General features: G+C 44.7%; 1 protein-coding gene across 1 annotated transcript in view; it reads left to right on the top strand.

Moving 5' to 3' along the window:
• LOC111955888 (RNA-binding motif, single-stranded-interacting protein 3) overlaps window positions 1–26,887 on the top strand; it is a 282,350-nt gene that overhangs the window by 100,700 nt on the left and 154,763 nt on the right. The window contains exon 4 of the mRNA XM_070436361.1: window positions 12,404–12,462. Within this exon, the coding sequence (XP_070292462.1) occupies window positions 12,404–12,462 (59 nt within the window). The remainder of the gene's footprint in view (window positions 1–12,403; window positions 12,463–26,887) is intronic.

Raw genomic sequence — 26,887 nt, forward strand, 5'->3', positions numbered from 1 at the left:
TTTCCTTACCTTCTCCTAGGCATTGGGCATTTGTTTCAGTATTCGAGATGGAACCAATGGAGAAAGTCGGGCTTGTAGTGCTGCTTTAGCTGTGACACGTGTAGATTGGGGAGTGATGGGTGAGAAAAAAATTATATATTTTGAATTCAGGCTGTAACTCAACAAATTGTGGAATATATCAAGGGGTATGAATATTTTCTGAAGGAACTGAATGTCTGTTTGAAGTGGACGCAAAATATTATACAAGTGGTCAGGCATTTTCAACACACAGAGCAGAAGAGTAGACGGTTTCTCCTCGACCATGAAACACTATCGTATGTTGCTGATGTTCGTTCTGTGTGTGCAGTTAAGGGCAAGGAGTGCTGCCTTGTTTTTGAGCCAGCTGCATCTTTGCTAGGTCTTACTTTGCTGACCCTGACCATAATACTGTACAGTGCATTCGGGAAAGTATTCAGACCCCTTGACTTTTTCCCGCATTTTGTTACGTTACAGCATTCTTTTAAAATGGATTAAAAACAACTATCTACACACAATACCCTAATGACAAAGCAAAAATAGTTTTTTTTCGAAAATGTTCAAATGTATTAAAATACAAAACTGAAATATTACATTTACATAAGTATTCAGACCCTTTACTCAGTACTTTTGTGAAGCACCTTTGGCAGCCATTACAGCCTCGAGTATTCTTGGGTATGATGCTACAAGCTTGGCAAACCTGTATTTGGGGAGTTTCTCCCATTCTTCTCTGCAGATCCTCTCAAGCTCTGTCAGGTTGGAAGGGGAGTGTTACTGCACAGCCATTTTCAGGTCTCTCCAGAGATGTTTGATTGGGTTCAAGTCCAGGCTCTGGCTGGGCCATCAAGGAATAGAGACTTGCCCGGTGCCACTCCTGCGTTGTCTTGGCTGTGTGCTTAGGGTCGTTGTCCGTTGGAAGGTAACCTTTGCCCCAGTCTGAGGTCCTGAGGCTCTGGAGCAGGTTTTCATCAAGGATCTCTCTGACTTTGCTCCGTTCATCTTTCCCTCGATCCTGACTAGTGTCCCAGTCCCTGCCACTGAAAAACATCCCCACAGCATGATGCTGCCACCACCATGCTCACCGTAGGGATGGTGACAGGTTTCCTCCAGATGTGACGCTTGCATTCAGGTCAAAGAGTTTAATCTTGGTTTCATCAGACTCCTTAAGGTGCCTTTTGGAAAACTCCAAGTGGCTGTCCCGTGCCTTTTACTGAGGAGTGGCTTTCATCCGGCCACTCTACCATAAAGGCCTGATTGGTGAGTGCTGCAGGATGGTTGTCCTTCTGGAAGCTTCTCCCATCTCCACAGAAGAACTCTGGGGCTCTGCCAGAGTGACCATCGGGTTCTTGGTTACCTCCCTGACCAAGGCCCTTCTCCTCCGATTGCTCAGTTTGGCCGGGCGGACAGCTCAAGGAAAAGTCTTGGTTGTTCCAAACTTCTTCCATTTAAGAATGATGGAGKCCACTGTGTTCTTGGGGACCTTCAATGCTGCAGAAATGTTGTGGTACCCTTCCCCAGAGCTGTGCCTCGACACAATCCTGTCTCTGAGCTCTACGGACAATTCCTTCGACCTCATGGCTTGGTTTTTGCTCTGACTTGCACTGTTAGCGGTGGGACCTTATATAGACAAGTGTTTGCCATTCCAAATCATGCCCAATCATTTTAATTTACCACAGGTGGACTCCAATCAAGTTGTAGAAACATCTCAAGGATGATCAATGGAAACAGGATGCACCTGAGCTCAATTTCGAGTCTCATAGCAAATGTTCTGAATACTTATGTAAATAAGGTATTTCTATTTGGAATTTTTAATACATTTGCATTATGTGTAGGTTGATGAGGATAAAAAAGATATTTTAGAATAAGGCTGTAACGTAACAAAATATGAAAAAAGTCAAGAGGTCTGAAGACTTTCCGAATGCACATGGTATCGGGACAGCTTGGCTTTTCATCGGCACTACCTCTGTTTGTACAGCCAGTTACAGTTAGTTCATCTCTGCTCGGTAGTGGCAAGTAGCCTAGCGTTTAAGAGTGCTGAGTCAGGTCGCTGGTTCGAATCCCAGAGTTGARTAGGTTAAAAAGTCAAGCATTGAAACTTTGCATTGCAAAACATAAGGCTGCTGTTCGAAATAAAAACACGGACTATGTTATTGCGCGCCACTGCATCAACGCCAACCATGGCTCACCTTCCTCCCTGCGCTTTGTAGCCATAGAACACGTCCAAATTTCACCAAGATGAGGTGACATCGTACATAAGCCAAAACAAAGAGAGGCAGTCTGGCAGTACTCCTTAGACACTGTGGATTCAAAGGCGCTAAACTATGATTTTTCACTGTCCTCGTTTCTATAATGTTGTTGCCTTGATTTTTTGAGACTCTTGTGTCTCCGGATTCACAGACACCCAAATATCACCAACAGTTGAAGTCGGAAGTTTACATACACTAAGGTCGGAGTCATTAAAACTCGTTTTTCAACCACTCCARAAATTTCTTGTTGACAAACTATAGTTTTGGCAAGTCGGTTAGGACATCTACTTTGTGCATGACACAAGTCATTTTTACAACAATTGTTTACAGCGATTGTATCACAATTCAGTGGGTCAGAAGTTTACATACACTAAGTTGACTGTGCCTTTAAACAGCTTGGAAAATTGACATAATTTCAGTCAATTGGAGGTGTACTTGTGGATGTATTTCAAGGCCTACCTTCAAACTCAGTGCCTCTTTGCTTGACAACATGGGAAAATCAAAATAATCAGCCAAAACCTTAGAAAAAAACATTTGTAGACCTCCACAAGTCTGGTTCATCCTTGGGAGCAATTGTGAGAAACGCCTGAAGATTTAAAACATTTTTTATTTCACCTTTATTTAACCAGGTAGGCTAGTTGAGAACAAGTTCTCATTTACAACTGCGACCTGCTCAAGATAAAGCAAAGCAGTGCGACACAAACAACAAACAGAGTTACATATGGAATAAACAAACATACAGTCAATAATCCAATAGAAAAAAAGTCTATATACAGTGTGTGCAAATGAGGTAGGTAAGGGAGGTAAGGCAATAAATAAGCCATAGTGGCAAAATAATTACAATATAGCAATTAAACACTGGGGTATAGAGTAGAAGATGAATGTGCAAGTAGAGATACTGGGGTGTAAAGGAGCAAAATAAATAAATAACAGTATGGGGATGAGGTAGTTGGAAGGCCTATTTACAGATGGGCTATGTACAGGTGCAGTGATCTGTGAGCTGCTCTGACAGCTGGTGCTTAAAGTTAGTGAGGAGATATGAGTCTCCAGCTTCAGTGATTTTTGCAGTTCGGTCCAGTCATTGGCAGCAGAGAACTGGAAGGAGAGGCGGCCAAAGGAGAAATTGGCTTTGGGGGTGACAGTGAAATATACCTGCTGGAGCGTGTGCTACGGTGGGTGCTGCTATGGTGACCAGTGAGCTGAGATAAGGCAGGCCTTTACCTAGCAAATACTTATATGATGATCTGGAGCCAGTGGGTTTTTAGTTTTACTTGCATTTAGAACAGTTGGAGGCCACGGAAAGAGAGTTGTATGGCATTGAAGCTCGTCTGGAGGTTAGTTAACACAGTGTCCAAAGAAGGGCCAGAAGTATACTGAATGGTGTCGTCTGCGTAGAGGTGGATCAGAGAATCACCAGCAGCAGGAGCGACATCATTGATGTAAACAGAGAAGAGTCGGCCCGAGAATTGAACCCTGTGGCACCCCCATAGAGACTGCCAAAGGTCCGGACAACAGGCCCTCCGATTTGACACACTGAACTCTGTCTGAGAAGCAGTTGGTGAACCAGGCGAGGCAGTCATTTGAGAAACCAAGGCTGTTGAGTCTGCCGATAATAATATGGTGATTGACAGAGTCGAAAGCCTTGGCCAGGTCGATGAATACAGCTGCACAGTATTGTCAAGGTACCATGTTCATCTGTACAAACAATTGTATGCAAATATAAACAGCAAGGGACCACGCAGCCGTCACACCGCTCAGGAAGGAGACGCGTTCTGTCTCCTAGAGATGAACGTACTTTGGTGCGAAAAGTCCAATCAATCCCAGAACAACAGCAAAGGACCTTGATGGAGGAAACAGGTACAAAAGTATCTATATCCACAGTAAAACGAGTACTATATCGACATAACCTGAAAGGCCGCTCAACAAGGAAGAAGCCACTGCTCCAAAACCGCCATAAAAAAGCCAGACTATGGTTTGCAACTGCACATGGGGACAAAGATCGTACCTTTTGGAGAAATGTCCTCTGGTTTGATGAAACAAAAATATAACTGTTTGGCCATAATAACCATCGTTATGTTTGGAGGATAAAGGGGGAGGCTTGCATCCCAACCGTGAAGCACGGGGGTGGCAGCGTCATGTTGTGGGGGTGCTTTGCTGCAGGTGGGACTGGTGCACTTCACAAAATAGATGGCATCATGAGGCAGGAAAATTATGTGGATATATTGAAGCAACATCTCAAGACATCATTTAGGAAGTTAAAGCTTGGTCGCAAATGGATCTTCCAAGTGGACGATGACCCCAAGCATACTTCCAAAGTTGTGACAAAATGGCTTAAGGACAACAAAGTCTAGGTATTCAAATGACCATCACAAAGCCCTGACCTCAATCCTATAGAACATTGGAAAGAACTGAGAAAGCGTGTGCGAGCAAGGAGGCCTACAAATCTGACTCAGTTACACCATCTCTGTCAGGAGGAATGGGCCAAAATTCACCCAACTTATTGTGGGAAGCTTGTGGAAGGCTACCCGAAACGTTCAACCCAAGTTAAACAATTTAAATGCAATGCTACCAAATACTAATTGAGTGTATGTAAACTTCTGACCACTGGGAATGTGATGAAAGAAATGAAATAAATCATTCTCCCTACTATTATTCTGACATTTCACATTCTTAAAATAAAGTGGTGATCCTAACTGACCTAAGACAAGGAATTTGTACACGGATTAAATGTCAGGAATTGTGAAAAACTGAGTTTAAATGTATTTGGCTCAGGTGTATGTAAACTTCCGACGTCAACAGTATGTATATTTTCATATGGCCTATTGATTAACGTCACCATTTACCTTGAAACATGTTATCAATCCAAACTTTTTACGTTGTGTCTCATTGGGCAACTAGGCTATAAATAGGAGCTAAGTACAATGGTCAGATCACTCTAAGGAAGACCTCAGCCGGACGTCGACACGTCAGTCACCTGTTCGCGTCCTGTACAATGGGTGAAAGTGAGCAATAGTGGAAATCAATCTCTGCCTTTTTTTGTTTAGTGCTCCAACTCTTTCTACCTTGAATTAGTCAGTTTGGAAGTTTTTCTTGGGAAACCATTTTCATGATTCTTGTCATTGTTGTTGAGCACCCCTCCTTTCTATTGTTTGCTGAAGTGCGAAGGCCCGCCTAAACTATTGGTTAAAAAAAAAATGGGTCAATGTGCCCTTGAGCAAGGCACTTAACCCTAAATCGCTCTGGATAACAGCATCTGCTTAATGACTAACATGTAAATGTCAAATGAAAGTGCCCCTCCATCCGTTACAGTTGCAGCAGCCTAAAGACTGATTGACTTGAGGACAGGAAGCCGAGCCCTCAGGACTCTACAGTTTCCTTCCCTCCCAGGTGCTTTGACGTACCCTCCCTCTCGGTCTCCATCCCTTCCCCTGCTTTCTCTCTCGCTCTTTCCCTTTCATCTGGYGTAGTGTGGAGAAAGCAGCACAGATGAGATGTGTTTGTTTGTGCGTGTCAGACAGAAATGCGTGGCTTGTCGGCTTGACAGGTTGTAGACGGGTGTGGACAAACATTCTGGAATGCTGAAGCTTGAAAGAGAACTGTGGTAATAGCTATACTAGTGGAAAATAGCCATACTGTACACTGTACCCATTACTCCTTCTATTAAACATACAAGTCGACACACATACAAGTACACACACAAACACACAGCCATTTTTCTCTCCCACTCACTCCATTAAAAGCACTCCATATCTATAGTGGAGCCACTGTGGTCGTTCACTCTCGTTCTCTCATTCTCTTGTTCTCTCACTCTCTCGCTCTCGTTCTCTCTCCCCCTCTCTCTCTCTCTTTTTGCTCCTACTCTGGCTCTCTCCCTCCCTCCCTCTGGTACATGTGGGTGGAGATCTCTGTAGTGAGCTACAATCTGATGACCGGCCAGCATCTTTCACCAGCACTGCCTGTCAGAAATGCATTATCCCGTGTGTGTGTTCAGCGTGTGAGTGTGTGCATGTGTGTGTGTGTGTTATTTTTGGCCTGATACAGATCCTTGGGTGACAATGACATCACCACTAAATAATTCTCAGGTCATCTGCAGGCACTAACTCAACATGGCCAACACTGCTATTGGAGGCGTGTCAGGCTAGCCTTAGTTAAAGCCTCTTAAACTTGACAACAAAGAGCCAGATCCCAGATGAGGTTAAACTGGCCAAATACAACCCGATCTTGGGTGTGATCACATTTTGGACAGCCCTGGGCCAGTTGACAGGGTTTCTTGAAGCCAGAAAATGATTGGCCTAATCCACCGGGGTCACAATTTGTCAAAGAGCCGTTGTTGCCAGAAGCGCAGTTTTCATAATTCCTATTCGACACATTAATGTCAGGATGACATTTTGAAATAGAACTGTTGTCTTCCACAGTATGGAATACGRCCCACAGTGAGTAGGACCGGAGGGCGAGGAGGGCCGAAGAGCTTAGACCTGCAGATCATAGAAGCAGACAGAGAAGAGCTTAACCGACAACAGTAACATCTTGTACAGTGGTAGTGCAGTGGCCATGCAGTGGGATATCTTCAAAGGGCAGGTCCCTCTACAGTACACAAGTACAGCTCAGGAGAGTGGAGCGTGATTGATTTTGATTCAGTGCTACTCGAGTGAGCAGCGGCTCTCCCCCCTGCCAGGTGTCCATCAGGATAGAGCAGACTAGTTCAGCAGTACACAGCACCTGCCTGTCTGTCTCCGCAGTACACTGGGAGACTGGGGCWGCATCCCGAGTGGCACCCTATTCCCTATATAGAGCCCTGGGCTCTGGTCAAAAGTAGTGCACTATATAGGGAAATGTAGTGCCATTTGGAACACACTTTGGGCCTCCTCCCCTGCCCTAACTCTCTGTCCTGTAGTCAAAGAGGAAGCTCCTATGTTTCCAGGTGTACTGGTCCCAGTCCTTATTGCCCCACTTCACAAATAGCTGTGATTTGACCCCTGTCTGCCAGGCTCACCTTTAGAGCTCTGAGAGGGGTCACGCTGAGCTTGAGGGTCAACCGGAATGTGACACTAACTCAGGGGCCCGGGATTCCAAGGTGCCATACCTTGATGTAACACACCTCTCTCTCTCTCTCTCTCCTTCTTTCCCGTTTCACTTTCCTGCTTTCACTGTATCACTCAATCTGTTTCTCAGACCCCCTCGTCAGACACCCTGGGGTGCCCACACACACACACACACACAGGACAGACTGTGACTGTATCCCCCTAGTGGATGTGGTTATACCATGTAGTCAGTGAAAACACAGACATGAAGCAGAAACTGCCTGGAGCTGTTTCCCACCTACCTGTCATGCCACTTCACATGTCTACCGCAGCAAACAAACACCCAGACAGCGAGGGCCTTTGGAGAGCCAGCGGGGGGACAACACCACGCTTGGGTGGTCTGCCAGTCTCCCTCACCCCTCCTCCTGCAAAGCTGCACCAGTGTGACGTGTGCTGGCTCCGGCCTGCTCTCCATCCCCACATAAGAACCACTTCACCCACAGCGCTATGGCAGAAATGAAATATGCCTGGATAATTTCACCCAGGGAGGAAAAAGGTGGATATTCAAACGATTCAAAGGATCCAATGTCTTATCATCAAGACCTCAACCTCCACCCAAAAAGTAGAAGATGTGGTTGAGGCTACGCATCATATTTCAATGCCCAGAAAACTGTCAAATGAGTAAATTTGTACAGATTTCAACGCCTGTATTCCTTTGTAGTATTCAGAGAGAGAGAGAGAGAGTAAAGCTCTGACTATGTACAGAGTCAGTGAGCATAGCCTTGCTATTGAGAAAGGCCGCTGTAGGCAGACCTGGCTCTCAAGAGAAGACAGGCTATGTGCAGACTGCCCACAAAATGAGGTGGAAACTGAGCTGCTCTTCCTAACCTCCTGCCAAATGTATGACCATATTAGAGACACACATTTCCCTCAGATCACACAGATACACAATGAATTTGAAAACAAACCCAATTTTGATAAACTCCCATATCTATTGGGTAAAATACCACGGTGTGCCATCACAGCAGCACGATTTGTGACCTGTAGCCACAAGAAAAGGGCAACAACCAGTGAAGAACAAACACCAWRGCAAATACATCCCATATTTKTGTTTATTTATTTTCCCTTTTGTACTTTAACCCTTGTGTTGTCTTAAGGGTCAAAAATGACCTGTCCCTATGTTTAACAGCAGAGAAAATCCCCTAAAGTTTTCAACTTGGAATTTGATTACTTTTCCTAGAGTGACCCCAACATTACAAAAAGTGAAACAGTTTCTTACCTCCCAAAAAGGAACAAGAATGTGGTCCTCCTGAGCACACTGCACAAAACGGCTGAGATCAGTGATCGTGAGGACAGGAAGCATACTGGACGACAACCACAACAAAGGAGGCGTGGACAACCTGGACAAGGAATTTACAGCTACAGGAGGATGACTGCCCGCTGGCCCCTGGTCATCTTCCATAACATCATGGATGTGTCCTCATACAATGCCTTCGTGATATGGAACAAGATCAACCCTACCTGGATGCCTGATAAGCAGAACAAGAGGAGAGTGTTCCTGGAGCAGCTGGGAAAGGCATTTGTAACCCCACACATTCAATGAAGGGAGCGCCTCCCCCGCACAGCAGCCTCTGCAGCGCTTGTGAAAGCTGTTCAGGGGGCTGAATCTTGTCCTGATCCACATGAGGCTGCAGCTGGGGCAGGCAAGAAGAGGAGATGCCAATTCTGCCCCCCAAAGAAGGACTTAAAACAAATACTATGTGCTGCACATGTCAGAATACATCTGCAAAGTCCATGCACACACACTTGCATATTGTCCTACATGTGCTAATTAGAGTTGATTGATTTATGTTCTTCACGTTTTTGTTTTGTATCTATTATCTTATTTTATTCTTATTTATTGTTGTTGTTTATACACCTTGTGGGTGGGGACAATGGGTGGGGACAAAAAATGGGATTAGACTAGTATTTTGTAGTTGAATTCCTCATTTTACAGTATATAAGAATATATCACTATGTTGCCAAAAAAGTTCAAGACTGTTATTGTTCCCCTTCAATAAAATGCATTCAAAACGACTTTCTGCACATTTCTGCTACTTTCTTAGGCTGTACAAGTGCTATCTCTTGCTAAAAAGTTCAAGTTTACACCTATGCAGTACCTTTAGCAATAWTAATAATAATAAACCTCTACGTTAGAAAAGAAAACAATTATAACAGGTGTGTTGTAATAAAAACGAGTGGTGTCCACTGATTAAATGCAGTCTTTRTGCATTGTGAAGAGGGAAAACCCAGATATGCACAACGTTTGTGATGAATGACAGGTTGTTTCTTCATGCAAAATAGATTTGGGGTTTAAAATTCAATTAAGCTGCTTTATTTTAGGGGTTTAGTGAAGGCGGGTCATTTTTTACCCTAAGGTAAAAAGGCCTTCCTCAGACCTTGCGGGCGGGTCCCGCGAAACTGCGGTAGACTACTAGAGAGAGAGAGAGAGAGAAAGAGAAGAGGGAGCCAGAGAGAGAGTGAGCAAGTGAAACAGGGAGAGAGAGGGACTGGGGGAGGACTGACTAGGGTCAGTAAAGACAGTCATAACGGAGACCGAAAGAGATTGAAATAGGATTAGTGGAGACCGGCTCGAGAAGAGCTTCAGCATCACCATTGTTAAACCTGGGCTTCACAGGGACTGTCACTGTCACATCAAAGCCTCACCAACCAGTCCTGGAAGAGGAGCCGTCAGCACGGTGTCCACACACACACACACACACACACACACACACAGCTCGTGTACAGCTTGTATATTCCCTGTATATTTCCAAAATTCTTCATTATGGGCTAGATGCATGATACTACCTTTTCTTTTCATCCCACCCCTGGTGTCTTTGTGGGGTATTTTTGGATCACAGACAGGATGCATTGATGAACCATCMTTAACATGTACTGAGACGAGCCGTGATTAGTTGGCAACCGGAAACAAGTGTCTCCTGGTCCCAGTGGACCCAAACAAAGTTAGAATGATAACTTTCCCCAACTGCATGCCAATAGGAGGCCTTTTTTAACTGGTTCCTAGAACGAGCCGACTGTACATACACACACACACACACACACACACACACAAATAAACACACTCTTGCCTACACAACCAGACACGCAAAAAAAAACGTGCACACGTTGATCAGTGCAACGTTAACAGTATACGTTTTACAGTTGATGTGTAACTTCATGGGGTTAGCTGTGAAAATGTAAAGCTCTGATAACCGATGTCTGCTCCGTTGAACCCGATATTCACAAGCGTAGAGTTACACGCTCACACAAAGACCTCCACGCTCATTTTTACCATTGTGTCTCGGGTCACGATGCAACGACGAAAATGTCACATCCAAGCGTATTTGTCACATGCACAGGATACGGCAGGCGTAAACGAATGAGTGCAATGCTTACTTAGTAAGCGTTCTCCTCAACAGCGCGACATCAATCAAATAAAACATTTGTGCTTTGTAAAATTGTAATAGATACTGGCAACTTGTTTTAACAACTTCTCAACACAAGCTATACTTGACACAACATGCACCCATCCCCCTCTATACCCCCACACTTCGTATCCTTAATGATAATAACCACAGACCCACACACACTCCCCTCCCCCATGAACAGCCCCTGCTAAAACAAACGCACATGCATTCTGCTCGAGGTTGAGACTCTAAGACAAAGAACTATGTTAAGAGCCAATGGAACGTCGACATCAGGCCCGAACAGGACTACCCACGACCCAGAGCGACCAATCAGAAGGCCAGACTACAAGATCAACCTACTTCATTTATTGCATATATAATCAGCACAATATGTTTAGAGGTCTCTTTTCCGACGATTCCATACGAGTCAGACAGAACGGGGCCGTGCTGCACGATTTCAAAGATATCTTTACGTGTGAAAAACTGCCTTATTATACAATATCCTATGTCTCAACTTGATCTCGTCTCCAGTAAATGTTTTATCAACAGCTTTGAGTATATCAACGCCACAACCCCATGTTCAATCCAATCTGTTCTTATTTCTCTTGGGAGACGCCCTCGAATTCTCTCAGTGATTACAAATCCCTGTTGATATTTCTTACTCACAAGTTTCCGTCTGTAGCCCAGCGTCCCTAATGGCACCCTATTCTTTTCATAGGACACTACTTTTGACCCAGTCTAATTGGGAATAGGGGCCATTTYGGACGTAACCACAGTCAAATTCCCCTGCGCCTCTATCCCATCAAGACAACWGTCTGATTGGTATCCAGGAGGCTGTAGTGTCAGGCTGTAGTTTTCCTCTTTGTGCTCATCAGTTCATAACTGCCACCCACCCCACCGTAGCATGCAGTAAATAGAGTTTCCACTGTGCGTTGAGAAACGGCACAATTATCCCCCGCTGGTGAAATATGGGCCAGGATGCTGCGCACTTCCCTATTTACTGAGAGAGAAGCTCAATTTCCTACGCACACACAAGGGCACGTACAGGCACGCGCGCATACACACAGTAACAAACACACAGGCAGGCGCGCACACACACACAKAYAGAGAGAGCTGACTGARGCAGTCATCCTCTAGTCCACGCGCAGTCCGTAACGGTGAGTTTTTTTTGCCGCAGCGAGTCGTAGTGCCGTTGTTTGATTAATGGGAGAGGTGAAGTGGTCGTAGACATTRCCGATGTGTTAACTTCCGCTGTTTATTTCCCAACAGCGGTAATGGTTATCGAGAGAGCATTCGTGGCTCGCTACATTTATTTATTGAATAGGCCAAGTGGGGGTTGGAGAATTGAGAGAGGACAAATAGCCTTCTGTAATGGTAATAGCAGTACTGAATTCTAAGAATATTCCAGATGTCGTTTTGTTCTAGAAACATTCCGCCTAGTCGTTCTAAAATGTTACTCTGCTTCGCCAAATGTTGTTATGAACCGTTGATGAATTTTTTGACATTAGTGCATTGTTGTCCAACTTTACGACTGGTAGTTATAGAGGTATGGAAAAGATGGAGGATGCACTTTAAATGCTTGATGTCTGTTTGAGTGATGTCATGCCTAGCCTAAGGTCATAAAGCCAGTCTAGTGTAATACTAAAATGCTCTGTCATCTCTTTTCTCTTCACAGATATGGAAAAATTGTGTCAACCAAGGCGATCCTGGACAAGAACACCAACCAGTGCAAAGGTAGGTCACCAAGGTCACTGTATCCCAAATGGCACCCTATTCCCTACGCAGTGCACATGCTGAGCCGCGTGTTAGCCACGGGAGCCTTGTGTCTGCCACCGTCCGTGGCGTGACGATCACTCTTCAAGGCAGATGTTGTCATAGGAAGCGTTTGGAGCCAGGCCCTGGCCTAAACATAGACCTCAGTCAAGGAAGCGCCTGCATGTTGTAAATCAATGATTTAGCAGGTAGCGCTAGCTGGAGGAAGGATGGAGGTAAACAACTAGTCCTTGTGATGACGCTCGCTCGCTGGAAGGACGTCAGAGGATAGGCAGTTGTCGTGCAACCCCTCCCTAGCTACAGTACGTCTCCGTTCACTCTTTTTCTTTCCTCCTCTTTCCTGGAAAACAGCATTAGCCTGTGCTCTCTGTATACTCGCGATGAATGAAATGCTGACACAGCAAACCGAACAATGGCGCCGTGACAGTAGCGGCTCATATTCAAAATGCTACTCGGGTATACATATCCAATGAGAAGGCTAACAGGCAAGTACGGTTCAGGTAAACATGGATTACTATCCCTCTCGTCTTTCGTCTCAAGCTATCTGTAGAGCTATTCCCTGCTCCAGCCGAGCTGCTGCAGTACTGTAAGTATAATACAAGTACTTTTCCTTTTGTTCTACTCTTAATCCTGTTGCACACTCTACGCTAACGGCAGCTCCGTCGCTCTGTTTGTGTCGAGCCCTTCAATGGCTAAAGCCAGCCTTGGAGGAGGAGAGAAGAAAAACTGATTAGTCTGGTACTTGCCCCGAGGTGTCTGGCAGCACTGTTTAAGCGCTATTGAACTTCCATCAATACTTTTAATTGCTTTTTGCAGCTTCCTCACTCAGCAACGCGGCCCCTTTCAAGGTGAAGCCGCCTTCCTAGCCGTCCTTACCTGGATAGATCCCACCTGGATAGATCCCACCGGTCAAATGTGGAGGCTGGAAAACCCTCGGCGTGGCTTAACCACCTTTGTGTGGGGCGGCAGGTAGCCTAACGGTTAAAAGCTTCGGGCCAGTAACCGAAAGGTCCCTGGTTTGAGTCCCCGAGACGACTTGGTGAAAAYTCTGTCGATGTGCCCTTGAGCAGGGCATTTAACCCTAATTGCACCTGTAAGTCGCTCTGGATAAGGCCGACTGCTAAATTACTAAAATGTTCATGTGTTGCTGGTGACTCATGTAGGCCATCATAAGTCAGCCTGTTTCCCTTGTTAGGAGGATGGATGGACCCATTGCTTGTGGAAAACAGGGAGAAAGGATTGAGGGAGTATCAGGGTACACCAGAGGTGAGAAGTAAATTGCAGATGAAGTACAGTAGAGTCTCTCTGTGTCCAGGCACTGGCCTGGTGAGTTATGATCTGAAAGGCCAGGCACTCAGCTCTGCGCTCGCGGGTGTGGGAGACTAGTTTCCCATACCTCACCCGCCTGGAATGCAGTGATGCCAAGAGCCAAGTATAAGTGTCTGTATTTTARGAGTGGAAATGATGGTCCAGCCCTGAGAGAGAGACAGAAAGAGACACAGAAGTAGACACGGTGAGAGAGAGCGAGAGAGAGAGTAATGGTCTCGTCAGAAGCCATGTGTTTCTGTATAAAGGCAAATCTCTGGCATATTCCTTTCATGTAACCTATGTCTCTGATCACTATTGACAGCCAGGGCCTCATTCCTTTRGTACTGATGTTGAAATACATGTGCAATATATTTCTGATTTTAGAGAGCTTGACACAGAGGGCCTGTGTTTTTTTTTCTTCTTGATCCCTGACCAGCATTTCTTTTTTTATTATTGTCTCCTAGTGAGGGAGCAATGTTGTAGCATTACCCATAAGACCTTTTTATGATAACATCAATGTTCAGAGGTTACTCTAGTCTCCACGATCTGCTTCTAAATAGATTTGTTACTTTCAAAAGATGCTCTCTCATCCTCTCCATCCTTGTAAAGGTGAATGCATTTCCCCTCAAAGAGAAGCAGGAAGGCATGGGTCAGAGCAGGCTTCGTGTCTGTCATAAAAAAAGAGCACCGCGTCGCCCTGATCCAGTATCACTTTGTTTTCAGTCGTCTGCCCTTTTGACCTGGCGCTTGTTTAAATGTCAGAAGCAGCGCTTTTTTTTTTATTATCACCGTGGCACCATCAGACAGACAGCGAACCGGCAACAAGCCGGGGCCAATTCTACCCTTCCTCCTATCCTGTGTTATTTGTATTTAGTTCAGCTCAGTGAGCGTGCAGTAAAGCGCGAGAAAAGGGGAAGGTGCAAGAGGTCAGCAACCAGTCATCTCTGGGAAAGATGAAGAAAATGTGAGATGCACTGAGAGAAAAGAGTGGGAGTTCAACCTGTTTGTTGTAGGGAGACAGAGATGTGTGGGTCACTGTACAAGTGTCACACACAAATGCACGCATGGTCCATCATTGCCATAGTGCCAGAATAGCAGCCTAGGTACTCCTGTAAAATTGTAAATATTACTCATTTTTMGGTACTTTTGATAGCATTTTTCCCCCTAGATGTTTTTGTTAGCTAATTAGTTAGCTATCGGCGTGGTATAACTGGCAAATCAGATGGTTTCACCTGACTAATGCGTCACTGTCATCAAGAAGCTCAGCTAGCTAACTTGCTAGCAAACTAGCTAGATATGTTTTGATTTGAAGTKAGGGGAAGGCTCGTTGAAGATGCAGAGGTTGAAGTTTTTTGCAGTTTTCTCCAGTGGTTAGTGTGCTTTTGTGGCGGCTGTCGTGTTTTCACCCAGGTGGGTACAACACATCGGGAGTGGGGAAGTTCTACCCATGGAGTTTKACTTCAGAGACTTTTACTGAGAAGCACTGCTTCAGAGATGGCACGGGCCAGGCTGCCCTGATGAACGGCTCTGGACCAGTCTAAAACCCCCTTGATGTGACCCCCCTCCGGGTCATCTCCGGACTGCCTCTATTGTAGCCTTCCTCCTGGCGCTGACTGCTCAAGCCATGAATTAACTACCCTGCCTGCCATTATCCATTACTAACTATTTGTTTTTGCTTTCCAAAATTGCATGTTGTTTTTGTTTGTTTGCTTAAAGCACTTTTAGATTGTAATGAAAAGCGCTATAAAAGTATGCTACATTCTTTTTTAAATTATATTATTTATACTAGTACAATTGCTCAGAGAAAGAGGTTTTGTTTAACAAGTGATTAAAACAATTCTCAAAAAGGGTAGGGGTCAAGATTATTGAAAATGAGGTCCTGCCGAGTGGCACAGCGGTCAAAGGCACTGCATTGCAGTGCTAGAGGCGTCACTACGGWCCCGGGTTCAATCCCGGGCTGTATCACAACCGGTCGTGATCGGGAGTTGCACGATTGACTCAGTGTCGTCCGGGTTAGGGGAGGGTTTGGCCGGGGTGGCTTTACTTGGCTCATTGTGCTCTAGTGACTCCTTGAGGCYGACTTGGTGCCTGTGGGCTGACAGTCGTCAGGTGAACGGTGTTTCCTCTGACACATTGGTGCGGCGGGCTTCCGGGTGAAGTGGGCGGGTGTTAAGAAGCGCGGTTTGGCGGGTCATGTTTCGGAGGACGCATGACTCGACCTTCACCTCCCTGAGGGGGTAAAATACAAAAAAAGATGATTGAAAATAGAGGTCTTTGGCGTTGAAATGAGAATGCAAAAAAATAACCTCATACCTACTGTAAAATATGYTGGTGGATCATTGACYCTATSGGTCCTGGGTCCCTTGTTAAGGTCAACGGTAGGACATTTTAGCCAAAAACCTGGTGGCCTCTGCCAGGAGGCTGGAACTTGGACGCAAGTGGATCTTCCAGCAAGACAATAACCCTAAGCACACATCAAAATACACAAAGAAATTGTTCARTTGCCACAAAATCAACATTTTGAACGCTACCTTTTTGAGATTTTTTTTTTGTTGACAGAATCAGACAATCTTTTTGTCTGACAATTGTATCAGTATAAAACAATATAATTTTCCTTTTTTGCATACAATACAGCTCAGTATTTGAATCATTTATTTTATACAGTCATTTTTGCTCATCTTTATCAAGGGTGTCAATAACTTCGGACCCCATGAAAAACACACTCGCAAAGAGTGCACAATCACATTGAGGCTAGGATAGTACAGCCTCTCCTCTCCCCCACCCCCAGCCTACACCCCCAGCCACACACTCATCCATCTGCCTTAGGACTCTATGGCTCCTGCAGCAGCCAGGACCAGATCAATCAATCCTCCGCCTGCCTAGATTCACAGCGTGGCTGCCTTTCACCTCTGCATCGCACGGGCCTTGAATGAGCCTCTCCGTCTTCCCATCGCTGACTCACGCCCTGGACTAGCCGGAGAGCGATGTGAACAGGAAGTTGTGAAAGGCTTTAAGGGTCGTCGAGCTCTGTGAGTAAGAGGGGAGGCATTCTCTCTCTTTCTCTCCCTCTATTGTTCCCTCTGATTCCCTTTGGATGTTTCTCATTTAGTAGGAGTGAGATATGGATTAGCTTCATCTGAGGGTCTGGGGGAACCGAAGCCACTCATTTGCCATCCGGAGGCCCCGAGGGCCTCTTAAAATCTTGAAAAAGGCAGCTCAGGCATTTGAAAGAAAGCAGGGGCTGGCCGAATGGAGACATTTTATATTTTCCTGTATGAGCCCCGAGGCAGAGGAAATGACCTCAGACCTTTTAAAGGACCTCCGTTTCCTCRGCCGGGAGATAAGGCCGCTGAGGGCTGAGATTCACCAAGCCCGCCTGCCGGCGCGACACCGCACTGGATTGTGGGAAATTAGATGAGACGATTGGCTCCCGCGACTTTGTTCTCTTCTCAGCTGCCTGTTGTTGTTCCTCAATAGCTAGGTTTCCATCCAATTTGCGACAGATTTTCATGTGAATATTAAAAATTTTGCAACAGCTCGCAGATATGGTGCAGGTAGACAACCTACATTATGAGATCATTATGGATAAGAGCAATATTATTTTTATTTGTCAAATGGCAGCAAAACATCGATCATCACGTCACAAGAATAAGACCCTCAATATTTATTGGAATGGAGCATCAAGCTCATCACTGTGCACTTTCACCACCCTGTGAAGTTAATCAGAACTTATTTAATTTGTTGCCTAATAAAATGCATGGTTTCCTGAGTTGTAGTGGGGGGACCACACAAACATATCSTKGCGTGACTCCAACTTTACTTCGATGTGATGGTTATTATATCATATTTACGCATTAAGGCGTTTCCACCGCAATTTCTCCCATAATTAATTTGACTAACATATAAAGATCCCACCATGTCTAACGAACAAACTGTCTTTCGGCGTTTATTACGTTTTTACCGGCATATCCTGTTTCCATCAYCCCGGTTGTGACTTTTTTCATGCATCAGGTAATTCAGTCGCATGAAATGGTTGGATGGACACCTGGTAACCACATAACCTGTCATCAAGTTTATTTATATTGGTCCTCTATAGCTCAGTTGGTAGGGTATGGTACTTGCAATGCCAGGAAAGTGGGTTTGATTCGCGGGAACACACGCACATAAAATCTATGTGTGTATGGCTTTGGATTAAAGCGTCTGCTAAAAGGCATATGTTATTATATTAGATGATAATTAAATCCACATGGTAATTACATAGAAGGTACACTACACAATATCACACGGCACTTCAATAATGTACTTTCGAGGATTTGCAAACAAACGCCCGATAACCCCTGCTGGCGTCTTGCTGTGAAATAATTAGAGGTTTTAATGAAGGTTTAAATACAATTAATTTCCAACACACTGTCATTATTCCTTGTGTACGTAATAACAATTGTAGTGATATAGCAAACTGGTACATTTGCCTAATGATACTGTAGAAAATATACAGCATATAAAGTAGGGCATCAATGTCTAGGCTTGACCATTACAATTGCCTGCATCCATACACTAACCCCCTAGCACAGAATGACCCTTTAATGGAGAAATATCTGCCATGTTAGGCCCTATAAAGCGAGATTTATGGCTACATTGACGGCTGAGTATAGTATTGCATGATGCCGAGCATAAAGGAGAATTGATGAATGAGGTTGCGCTCTCCAAAAAGCCCTGTTTCGGATTGTCCCGTATGGCTTTTCGGGGGAAGTGGCGAGAGAGAAAGGCAAGCGATTGCTGTTTGCATCCATTATTGGTTTCTCATTAGAGTGGCCGACGTATAAACATTTGTCTATGTTGCCGGCGCAATTAAGGATTCTCTCTGCAGCCCCTCTGCCCTTTTGAAAATGAATTATGTGCAGATGAGAATCTCAACTGAAGTGCGGCCAGCAACAGACCTCTTCCAAAATGCCTCTCTCTCCCCAAAAGCGATTCCAGAACGAGGCGAGCTATGTAGAAATGAGAGCGGCAGGGAGAGAGACCGTTAGCCTTTCCCCTGTTCGCATGTGTATTAATGACCTTAATTAGTAATCGCAATGGGAGTATTCCATTAATTGGGTGGCGTCCAGCACGCAAACCTCAATGTGTTGCACTCATAATCCATTCATTTAGTTTTTCTGCAGAGCCGCACACAGCTCAAGCCCCCCCCCCCCTCTCCCTTCCCCTTCCATCTCCCATTCCTGTAAGCCAAGACGCTCTCTCGCCTTCCAAGTTGGCCGCTCACCAAGCTGGCGTCTGATTGGGCGAGCACGTCGTAAATGGAACCCGGCCACCACATTCCTCAAACAGTGACCTTTTGTCCCCCCCCCCCACACTTCCTGTGCTGCTCTCGTTGGCAGTGTGGTCTCCGCTTCACTTCCAGTCCAGGCCAGCCGGGAGACCAATGCCCCGGGGGACAGCAGCACAGTCTCCGTGCCGTGAGCCCTGAGCTCTGACACCATCCTTGCTTGTGTTCTATGTCGGTTCCATCCTTATACAACTCTGTTGGGCTCTCTCCCCTCCCATTCCATTGACAAATGGCCTTGAGGGGTATCAGTCGAGGGCGTATCTATCACCATTTTTTTTTATCAGAGAGCAACTGTCGCTGGTGTGGTAACCACAATGAGGGCATCGGCCTTCCCTTGACCTGCCAGGAGTTCGGGGGTTCACCCCTGCATCTTCCTGAGTAATGATCATATCCTTGATTAGTTAAGGAAGGAATAAATCAAAAATGCATGAATAAGGGTAGATGGGTGCGGCTTGGCTGTTCCTCYTGAATTAATCCGAGCTGGGGGACAAAGAGGGCTGCACTTAAAAAATACAGGAACACTTTGTCCTTGTCATGATTTTAATGTTTGTCGCTGCCTGGGAGATTTATTTTTTCGGGGGCCCTTCTTGATTTTACATTGATCTATGCTTTGTTCAAATATTTGCTCTGTCTGCCCATCTTTGTGCACTCTGCTGAGGTGATTATGTTGCTGTTGCTGCATCAACAATCAGGCAGACCTGGATGGACATGTAGCAGAAAATGGCACTGTCTTGTATATGAATTGTACCTCTACAACAACTCCAAGCTCTGCTATAACAGCCTTTACTCTTCTGGGAAGGCTTTCCACTAGATGTTGGAACATTGCTGCGGGGACTTGCTTCCATTCAGCCACAAGAGCGTTAGTGGGGTCGGGCACTGATGTTGGGCGATTAGGCCTGTCTCGCAATCGGCATTCCAATTCATCCCAAAGGTATTCGATGGGGTTGAGGTCAGGGCTCTTTGCAGGCAGTCAAGTTCTTCCAACCAATCTCGACAAACCATTTCTGTATGGACCTCACTTTGTGCACGGGGGCATTGTCATGATGAAACAGMAAAGGGCCTTCCCCAAACTYTTGCCACCAAGTTGGAAGCACAAAATCGTCTAGAATGTKATTGTATGCTGTAGCGTTAAGATTTCCCTTCACTTTCCAAGATTTCCATTCACATTTCCATTCATCACTCATCACTCCAGAGAACYCGTTTCCAATGCTCCAGAGTCCAATGGTGGCGAGCTTTACACCACTCCASCCAACYCTTGGCATTSTGCATGGTGATCTTAGGCTTGTGTGCGGCGACTCTGCCTTGGAAACCCATTTCATGAAGTTCCCGAACAACAGTTATTGTGCTGATGTTGCTTCCAGAGGRCGTTCGTGTTTTGCCAGAGGATCCATCCTAAAGGTAGACTCAGCAAAATGAAATAGATGCACAAAGTAAACCACATAGTGGGCCAATTTCCMCAACAACTAAGGGCATTGAATAGCTGGTTTGGTGCTACCAGGCTCTAGCAGCGTGAAGCYAACATGTGAGAGCGAAGTGTTGCATCTCGCTCATTTCTATCTGCGGTGTCGCTCGTGACAACGTCATTTCGCTGAGTCTACCTTCAACAACCTTTTGACAAGTAATGAACACCTTGCAGGTCTCTGCCTCCCTCCCTCTCAAGAGCTCTTCAGATGATGCACCCAACATATCTGGGTTACGCTATTAAGCTAACAAGATAATGTAATTACTGTGTATTACCGAAAACAATTACACATCTGAATGGAGACCAGGTTTGCTGGGCGTCAGTGTTGTAGTACTCCAGACTGGTCTTGGTCTCGAGTTTGGTCTCGAGACCACATATTGAGTGTCTCGGTCTTGTCTCGGTGTCCTCCTCATTTCTTCCCGAGACCAGCAGAGTAAAAAAAATCATAATTATCAGCTTCCATAAAACCACTTCACCGGGCCAAATACATACACTCCTTTCTTAAAACAGTTACATTTTAACAGCCTTTATATGTATTATAGACGTTACACAGTGGTGAACCTATTGGTCTTCAGTGTGTGACAGGTTAGTACAGTGGTGAACCTATTGGTCTTCAGTGTGTGACAGGTTAGTACAGTGGTGAACCTATAGGCCTTCAGTGTGTGACAGGTTAGTACAGTGGTGAACCTATAGGTCTTCAGTGTGTGACAGGTTTGTGATTCTGAAAGGACAGCAAGCGTAATACCAGCTCACTCATGTAGGAGAGTCCAGTTTTGTAAAACACAAAGAGCCAGTGGAGGATATACACCGTTTTTTTCAGTGGGCGTACTTCTTAATCTCTGAAAATGGTTTTATTTTACCTGGATTTAATTAGGCAAGTCAGTTAAGAACAAACTATTTTTTATTTATTTACAATGATGGTCTACACAGGCCAAACCCAGATGACGCTGGGCCAATTGTGCGCCGCCCTATGGGACTACCAATCACGGCCGGTTGTGATACAGCCTGGATTCGAACTAGGGTATCTGTAGTAATGCCTCAAGCACTGAGATGCAGTGCCGTAGACCGCTGCCCCACTCGGGAGCCCATACTGATGCTTATCAAAGTAGTGTAGTGGAGGTATACGACTTATCAATTATGTAGTACAATAGAGCAATCATGCACAAAGTAGCCAACACAATCGCAAATCATGTGAAATATATTCACATGCACACCGRGCACATAYCCTAGTTTTAGCCTAATGGCATCTGCAGGCAGCAAGAGTGTTTTGGCGTGGAGCAGCTCACAGAAGAATTACATCAGTAGCCGGTAGGGCAGGAAAGACGTTTCAACATATGATATCTACCAGTAAAATGCTAACTAAGGCAAGCACTTATATACATTTAAACTCCGTTTTTCAATATTCCTGACATTTAATCCTAGTAAAAATTCCCCGTCTTAGTTGGGTGAATTTTGGCCCATTCCTCCTGACAGAGCTGGTGTAACTGAGTCAGGTTTGTAGGCCTCCTTGCTCGCACACGTTTTTTTCAGTTCTGCCCACAAATGTTCTATAGGATTGAGGTCAGGGCTTTGTGATGGCCACTCCAATACCTTGACTGTGTTGTCRTTAAGCCATTTTGCCACAACTTTGGAAGTATGCTTGGTGTCATTGTCCATTTGGAAGACCCATTTGCGACCAAGCTTTAACTTCCTGACTGATGTCTTGAGATGTTGCTTCAATATAGCCACATAATTTTCCTGCCTCATGCCATCTATTTTGTGAAGTGCACCAGTCCCTCCTGCAGCAAAGCACCCCCACAACATGATACTGCCACCCCCGTGCTTCACAGTTGGGATGGTGTTCCTCGGCTTGCAAACGTCCCCCTTTTTCCTCCAAACATAACGATGGTCATTATGGCCAAACAGTTCTATTTTTGTTTCATCAGACCAGAGGACATTTCTCCAAAAAGTATGATCTTTGTTCCCATGTGCAGTTGCAAACRGTATTCTGGCTTTTTTATGGCGGTTTTGGAGCAGTGGCTTCTTCCTTGCTGAGCAGCCTTTCAGGTTATGTKGATATAGGACTCGTTTTACTGTGGATATAGATACTTTTGTACCTGATTCCTCCAGCATCTTCACAAGGTCATTTGCTGTTGTTCTGGGATTGATTTTCACTTTTCGCACCAAAGTACGTACATCTCTAGGAGACCTAACGCATCTCCTTCCTGAGCAGTATGACAGCTGCGTGGTTCCATGGTGTTAATACTTGCGTACTATTGTTTGTACAGAAGAATGTGGTACCTACAGGCATTTGGAAATTGCTCCCAAGGATGAAAAAGACTTGGCTGATTTCTTTTGATTTTCCCATGATGTCAAGCAAAGAGACACTGAGTTTGAAGGTAGGCCTTGAAATACATCCACAGGTACACCTCCAATTGACTCAAATGATGTCAGTTAGCCTAACAGAAGCTTCTAAAGCCATGATGGAATTTTCCAAGCTGTTTAAAGGCACAGTCAACTTAGTGTATATAAACTTCTGATCCACTGGAATTGTGATACAGTGAATTAATCTGTCTGTAAACAATTGTTGGAAAAATTCCTTGTGTCATGCACACAGTAGATGTCCTAACCGACTTGCCAAAACTATAGTTTGTTAACAAGTCATTTGTGGAGTGGTTGAAAAACTAGTTTTAATGACTCCAACCTGAGTGTACGTTAACTTCCGACGTCAACTGTATGTATATAAATATTGCTATCAGGTTGTAAATCACAGCTGACCTGGTACGTTGRTCGCTGCCTCCAATCGGGATGCACTGTTTCAGTTTCAATGACTCAATATTCTGGATAAAAACAGACAAATGTATCGATGGCTGGAAATGTCTATACAATCAAACTAGCAAGGGCAATGATCACAAGTCAGTCATAAGGAGGCTAATAGGTTAGCGTATCTATTTATGTAGCAAGCTAAAAACACAGAGCATAACGTTAGCTAGATAGCTAGCTAGCTGCTTCGTAGAATGTCACCTCACTCCATTGGAGGAGTGGGTGAGTGACTGACTTTTTCCCCTCATWGTTTTTTTTTGAGCATATGTACAGCTAGAAATGTAGGTGTCATTTGGTTAGCTAGCAAGAACTTGAACGACGGATATTCAGTTAGCATATCTCTTGCGTCCGCAAATTCACTCTGGCTATCTACTCCGATTTCAGAGCACTCTTGTCTGAGTGTGCCAGAGCGCAGAACAACTAATGAATGTACAAACGTGCAACACCCGCTGAACGTAGGCAAAAAAAGTAATAGTTAGTCAAGAACGCTCTAGATCACATGTAAACAGCCTAACCAGCTCTGCTACGGCGAGTAAAATGGTCAGAGTGACGTGTCATCTCATTTGTGTTTGGAAGTAGCTAGCTGGCAAGCTAGCCAACTTTAGCCAGTTAGCTTGGGTGCTTTGTTGGGACAAACATGCATTGGCAGGCAAGCTGCAGAAGGATGAGGATTTGTCAGTGCAATTTTGCCCAACTTGCTGAACAAGTTTGAGAGGGTTCCTTCCTTCGTTAGATTTTAGCTCATCTTGCTCTGGCTATTATTGGTTGTTGATGTTGTTGATGTGCATAACTGAGGGATAGAGAACCTACCTTTTCATGGTTATTTGCAAAAATCCATCCAGGTGTATTTTGTGGCTTTTGGTGAATGCGTTCTAATGATCTAAAGTCGCGCTGTTGCAACTGCCTGTAAACACACAGTCCAGTTCAAAGTGAATGATGAAGGCCCTACTGCCTGTAAACACACAGTCCAGTTCAAAGTGAATGATGACAGGCCTACTGCCTGTAAACACACAGTCCAGTTCAAAGTGAATGATGACAGGCCCTACTGCCTGTAAACACACAGTCCAGTTCAAAGTGAATGATGACAGGCCCTACTGCCTGTAAAACACACAGTCCAGTTCAGTGTGAATGATGACAAGGCCCTACTGCCTGTAAACACACAGTCCAGTTCGGTGTGAATGATGACAGGGCCAACTGCCTGTAAACACACAGTCCAGTTCAGTGTGAATGATCGAATCAAATGTATTTGTCACATGCGCCAAATACAACATGTGTAGACCTTACCGTGAAATACTTACTAACAAGCCCTTAACCAATAGTGCAGTTCAAGAAAGAGTTAAGAAAATATTTACCAAATAAAGTAAAAAATAATAAAAAAAAGTAACACAATAAAATAACAATAACGAGGCTATATACAGCGGGTACCGTTACGGAGTCAATGTGCGGTGGTACAGGCTAGTCAAAGTAATTTGTATATGAAGGTAGGGGTGAAGTGACTATGCATAGATAATAAACAGAGAGTAGCAGCAGTGTAAAAAAACAAATGGAGGAAGTGGGGGTGTCAATGTAAACAATCTGGTGGCCATTTGGTTAATTGTTCAGCGGTCTTATGGCTTGAGGATAAAAGCTGTTAAGGAGCCTTTTGGCCCGTGTGGCAATTAGCTTGTTTGTATAAAGGCCACTGTAGCTCTGATTAGCTATAGCYCACCGGGCTGTGTAGATTCCAGTCSTGYACAAGACAGATATTTTTATTCTGTTTTATTTACTGCAGTGTCTATTAATTGTCCAAATGCACGGCCCCTTTCTCGCTCTATGTTGCTATATAKTTTTCACAAATGCCTGAGTATTCGTAATTCCCAAACATTGTAAGAKAAATTGTCATATTCGRCCYAGGGGTGTATATAAACAGATTTTAATAAGATGTCATGTTAAAATGCTGTCAGTTCCACTTTAAATGCAACAATGTTTCACACACATGTTATTTTCACAGAGATGGCTAACAACAGCCACTGCAAACTAGCCGACAACAAAAGCTAGCTAGCTAGACCCTGGAAAAACTACTGCTCACTATTTCGCAGTGACCAAGTTTCCATTKGTTTTTGTAAAAACGGTCCCGCCCATTAAGTCAAAATGTATTTGGTTGATTCCACTGTCACTCCAAAATCATTTATCTAGCTTCTGATGGCCTAGCCAATGGCTGATTTAGCTAGATCGATTTTTCTCCCCAGAAACCAGCAAAGAAAAATCCTGATTGGATATTTTTTTCCATAATCAGTGTTAACCCTTTCCTTCCAACAAAAACTGAAGAGATTAATCAGAACATCATTGAAAACAATAATACACTGCTCAAAAAAAAAAGGGAACACTTAAACAACACAATTAACTCCAAGTCAATCACCATCTGTGAAATCAAACTGTCCACTAGGAAGCACACTGATTGACCATACATTTCACATGCTGTTGTGCAAATGGAATAGACTAAAAGGTGGAAAATATAGGCAATTAGCAAGACACCCCCAATAAAGGAGTGATTCTGGCAGTGGTGACCACAAAACCACTTCTCAATTCCTATGCTTCCTGCTGATGTTTTGGTACTTTTGAATGCTGTGTGCTCTCACTCTAGTGGTAGCATGAGCGAGTCTACAACCCACACAAGTGCTCAGGTAGTGCAGCCTCCAGGATGGCACATCAATGCGAGCTGTGGCAAGAAGTTGCTGGTCTGTCAGCGTAGTCCAGAGCATGGAGCGCTACCAGGAGAAGGCCAGTACATCAGGAACGTGGAGAGGCCGTAGAGGGCAACAACCCAGCAGCAGGACGCTACCTCCCTTTGTGCAAGGAGGAGCACTGCCAGAGCCCTGCAAAATACCTCCAGCACAAATCCATGTCCAGGCCACAAATGTGCGAGTCATTAGCGAGACCGGGAGGGGGACAATGGGTCTGAGACAGAGTCAAGACCGAGACCAGAAAAATGCGAGTCCAATTCAAGACCATGTTGTGATTTTGTCAAARCACCACCATAATAAGAGTRGAAAATGTCCAGTATTTCACTGTTCATATTTCAGAACAACATGTGGKTTCTTTAGACATTCAGAAGAGTGAATAAAGGCATGTTGAGGGACAATAGAGCCACTCTACAAATGATTACTAACCCAAACACATTCGGGGACAATTGGCCTTCAAAGAAGGGCTAAGGATTTATAAAAGAATGATTATAATAATAATAATAATTATACACTGCTCAAAAAAATAAAGGGAACACTTAAACAACACAAAATGACTCGCCCACTCCTCCGGTCTTGGTCTTGACTCGGACTCAATTTGCTCCGGTCTTGGTCTTGAATCAGTCTCGTTTTAGGTGGTCTCGAACACAACACTGCTGCGCGTTTAGGATATTTTCTCACTAGCATTATTCTGCCCACTCAGATCAATTAACACCAGTTGGCTGTGAGAGGTGTTCTTAAAATGAGCAAATTAGAATTTTCAAAGCT

This window comes from Salvelinus sp. IW2-2015, linkage group LG31 (assembly GCF_002910315.2).
Source record: "Salvelinus sp. IW2-2015 linkage group LG31, ASM291031v2, whole genome shotgun sequence".
Classification (NCBI taxonomy): Eukaryota; Metazoa; Chordata; class Actinopteri; order Salmoniformes; family Salmonidae; genus Salvelinus; species Salvelinus sp. IW2-2015.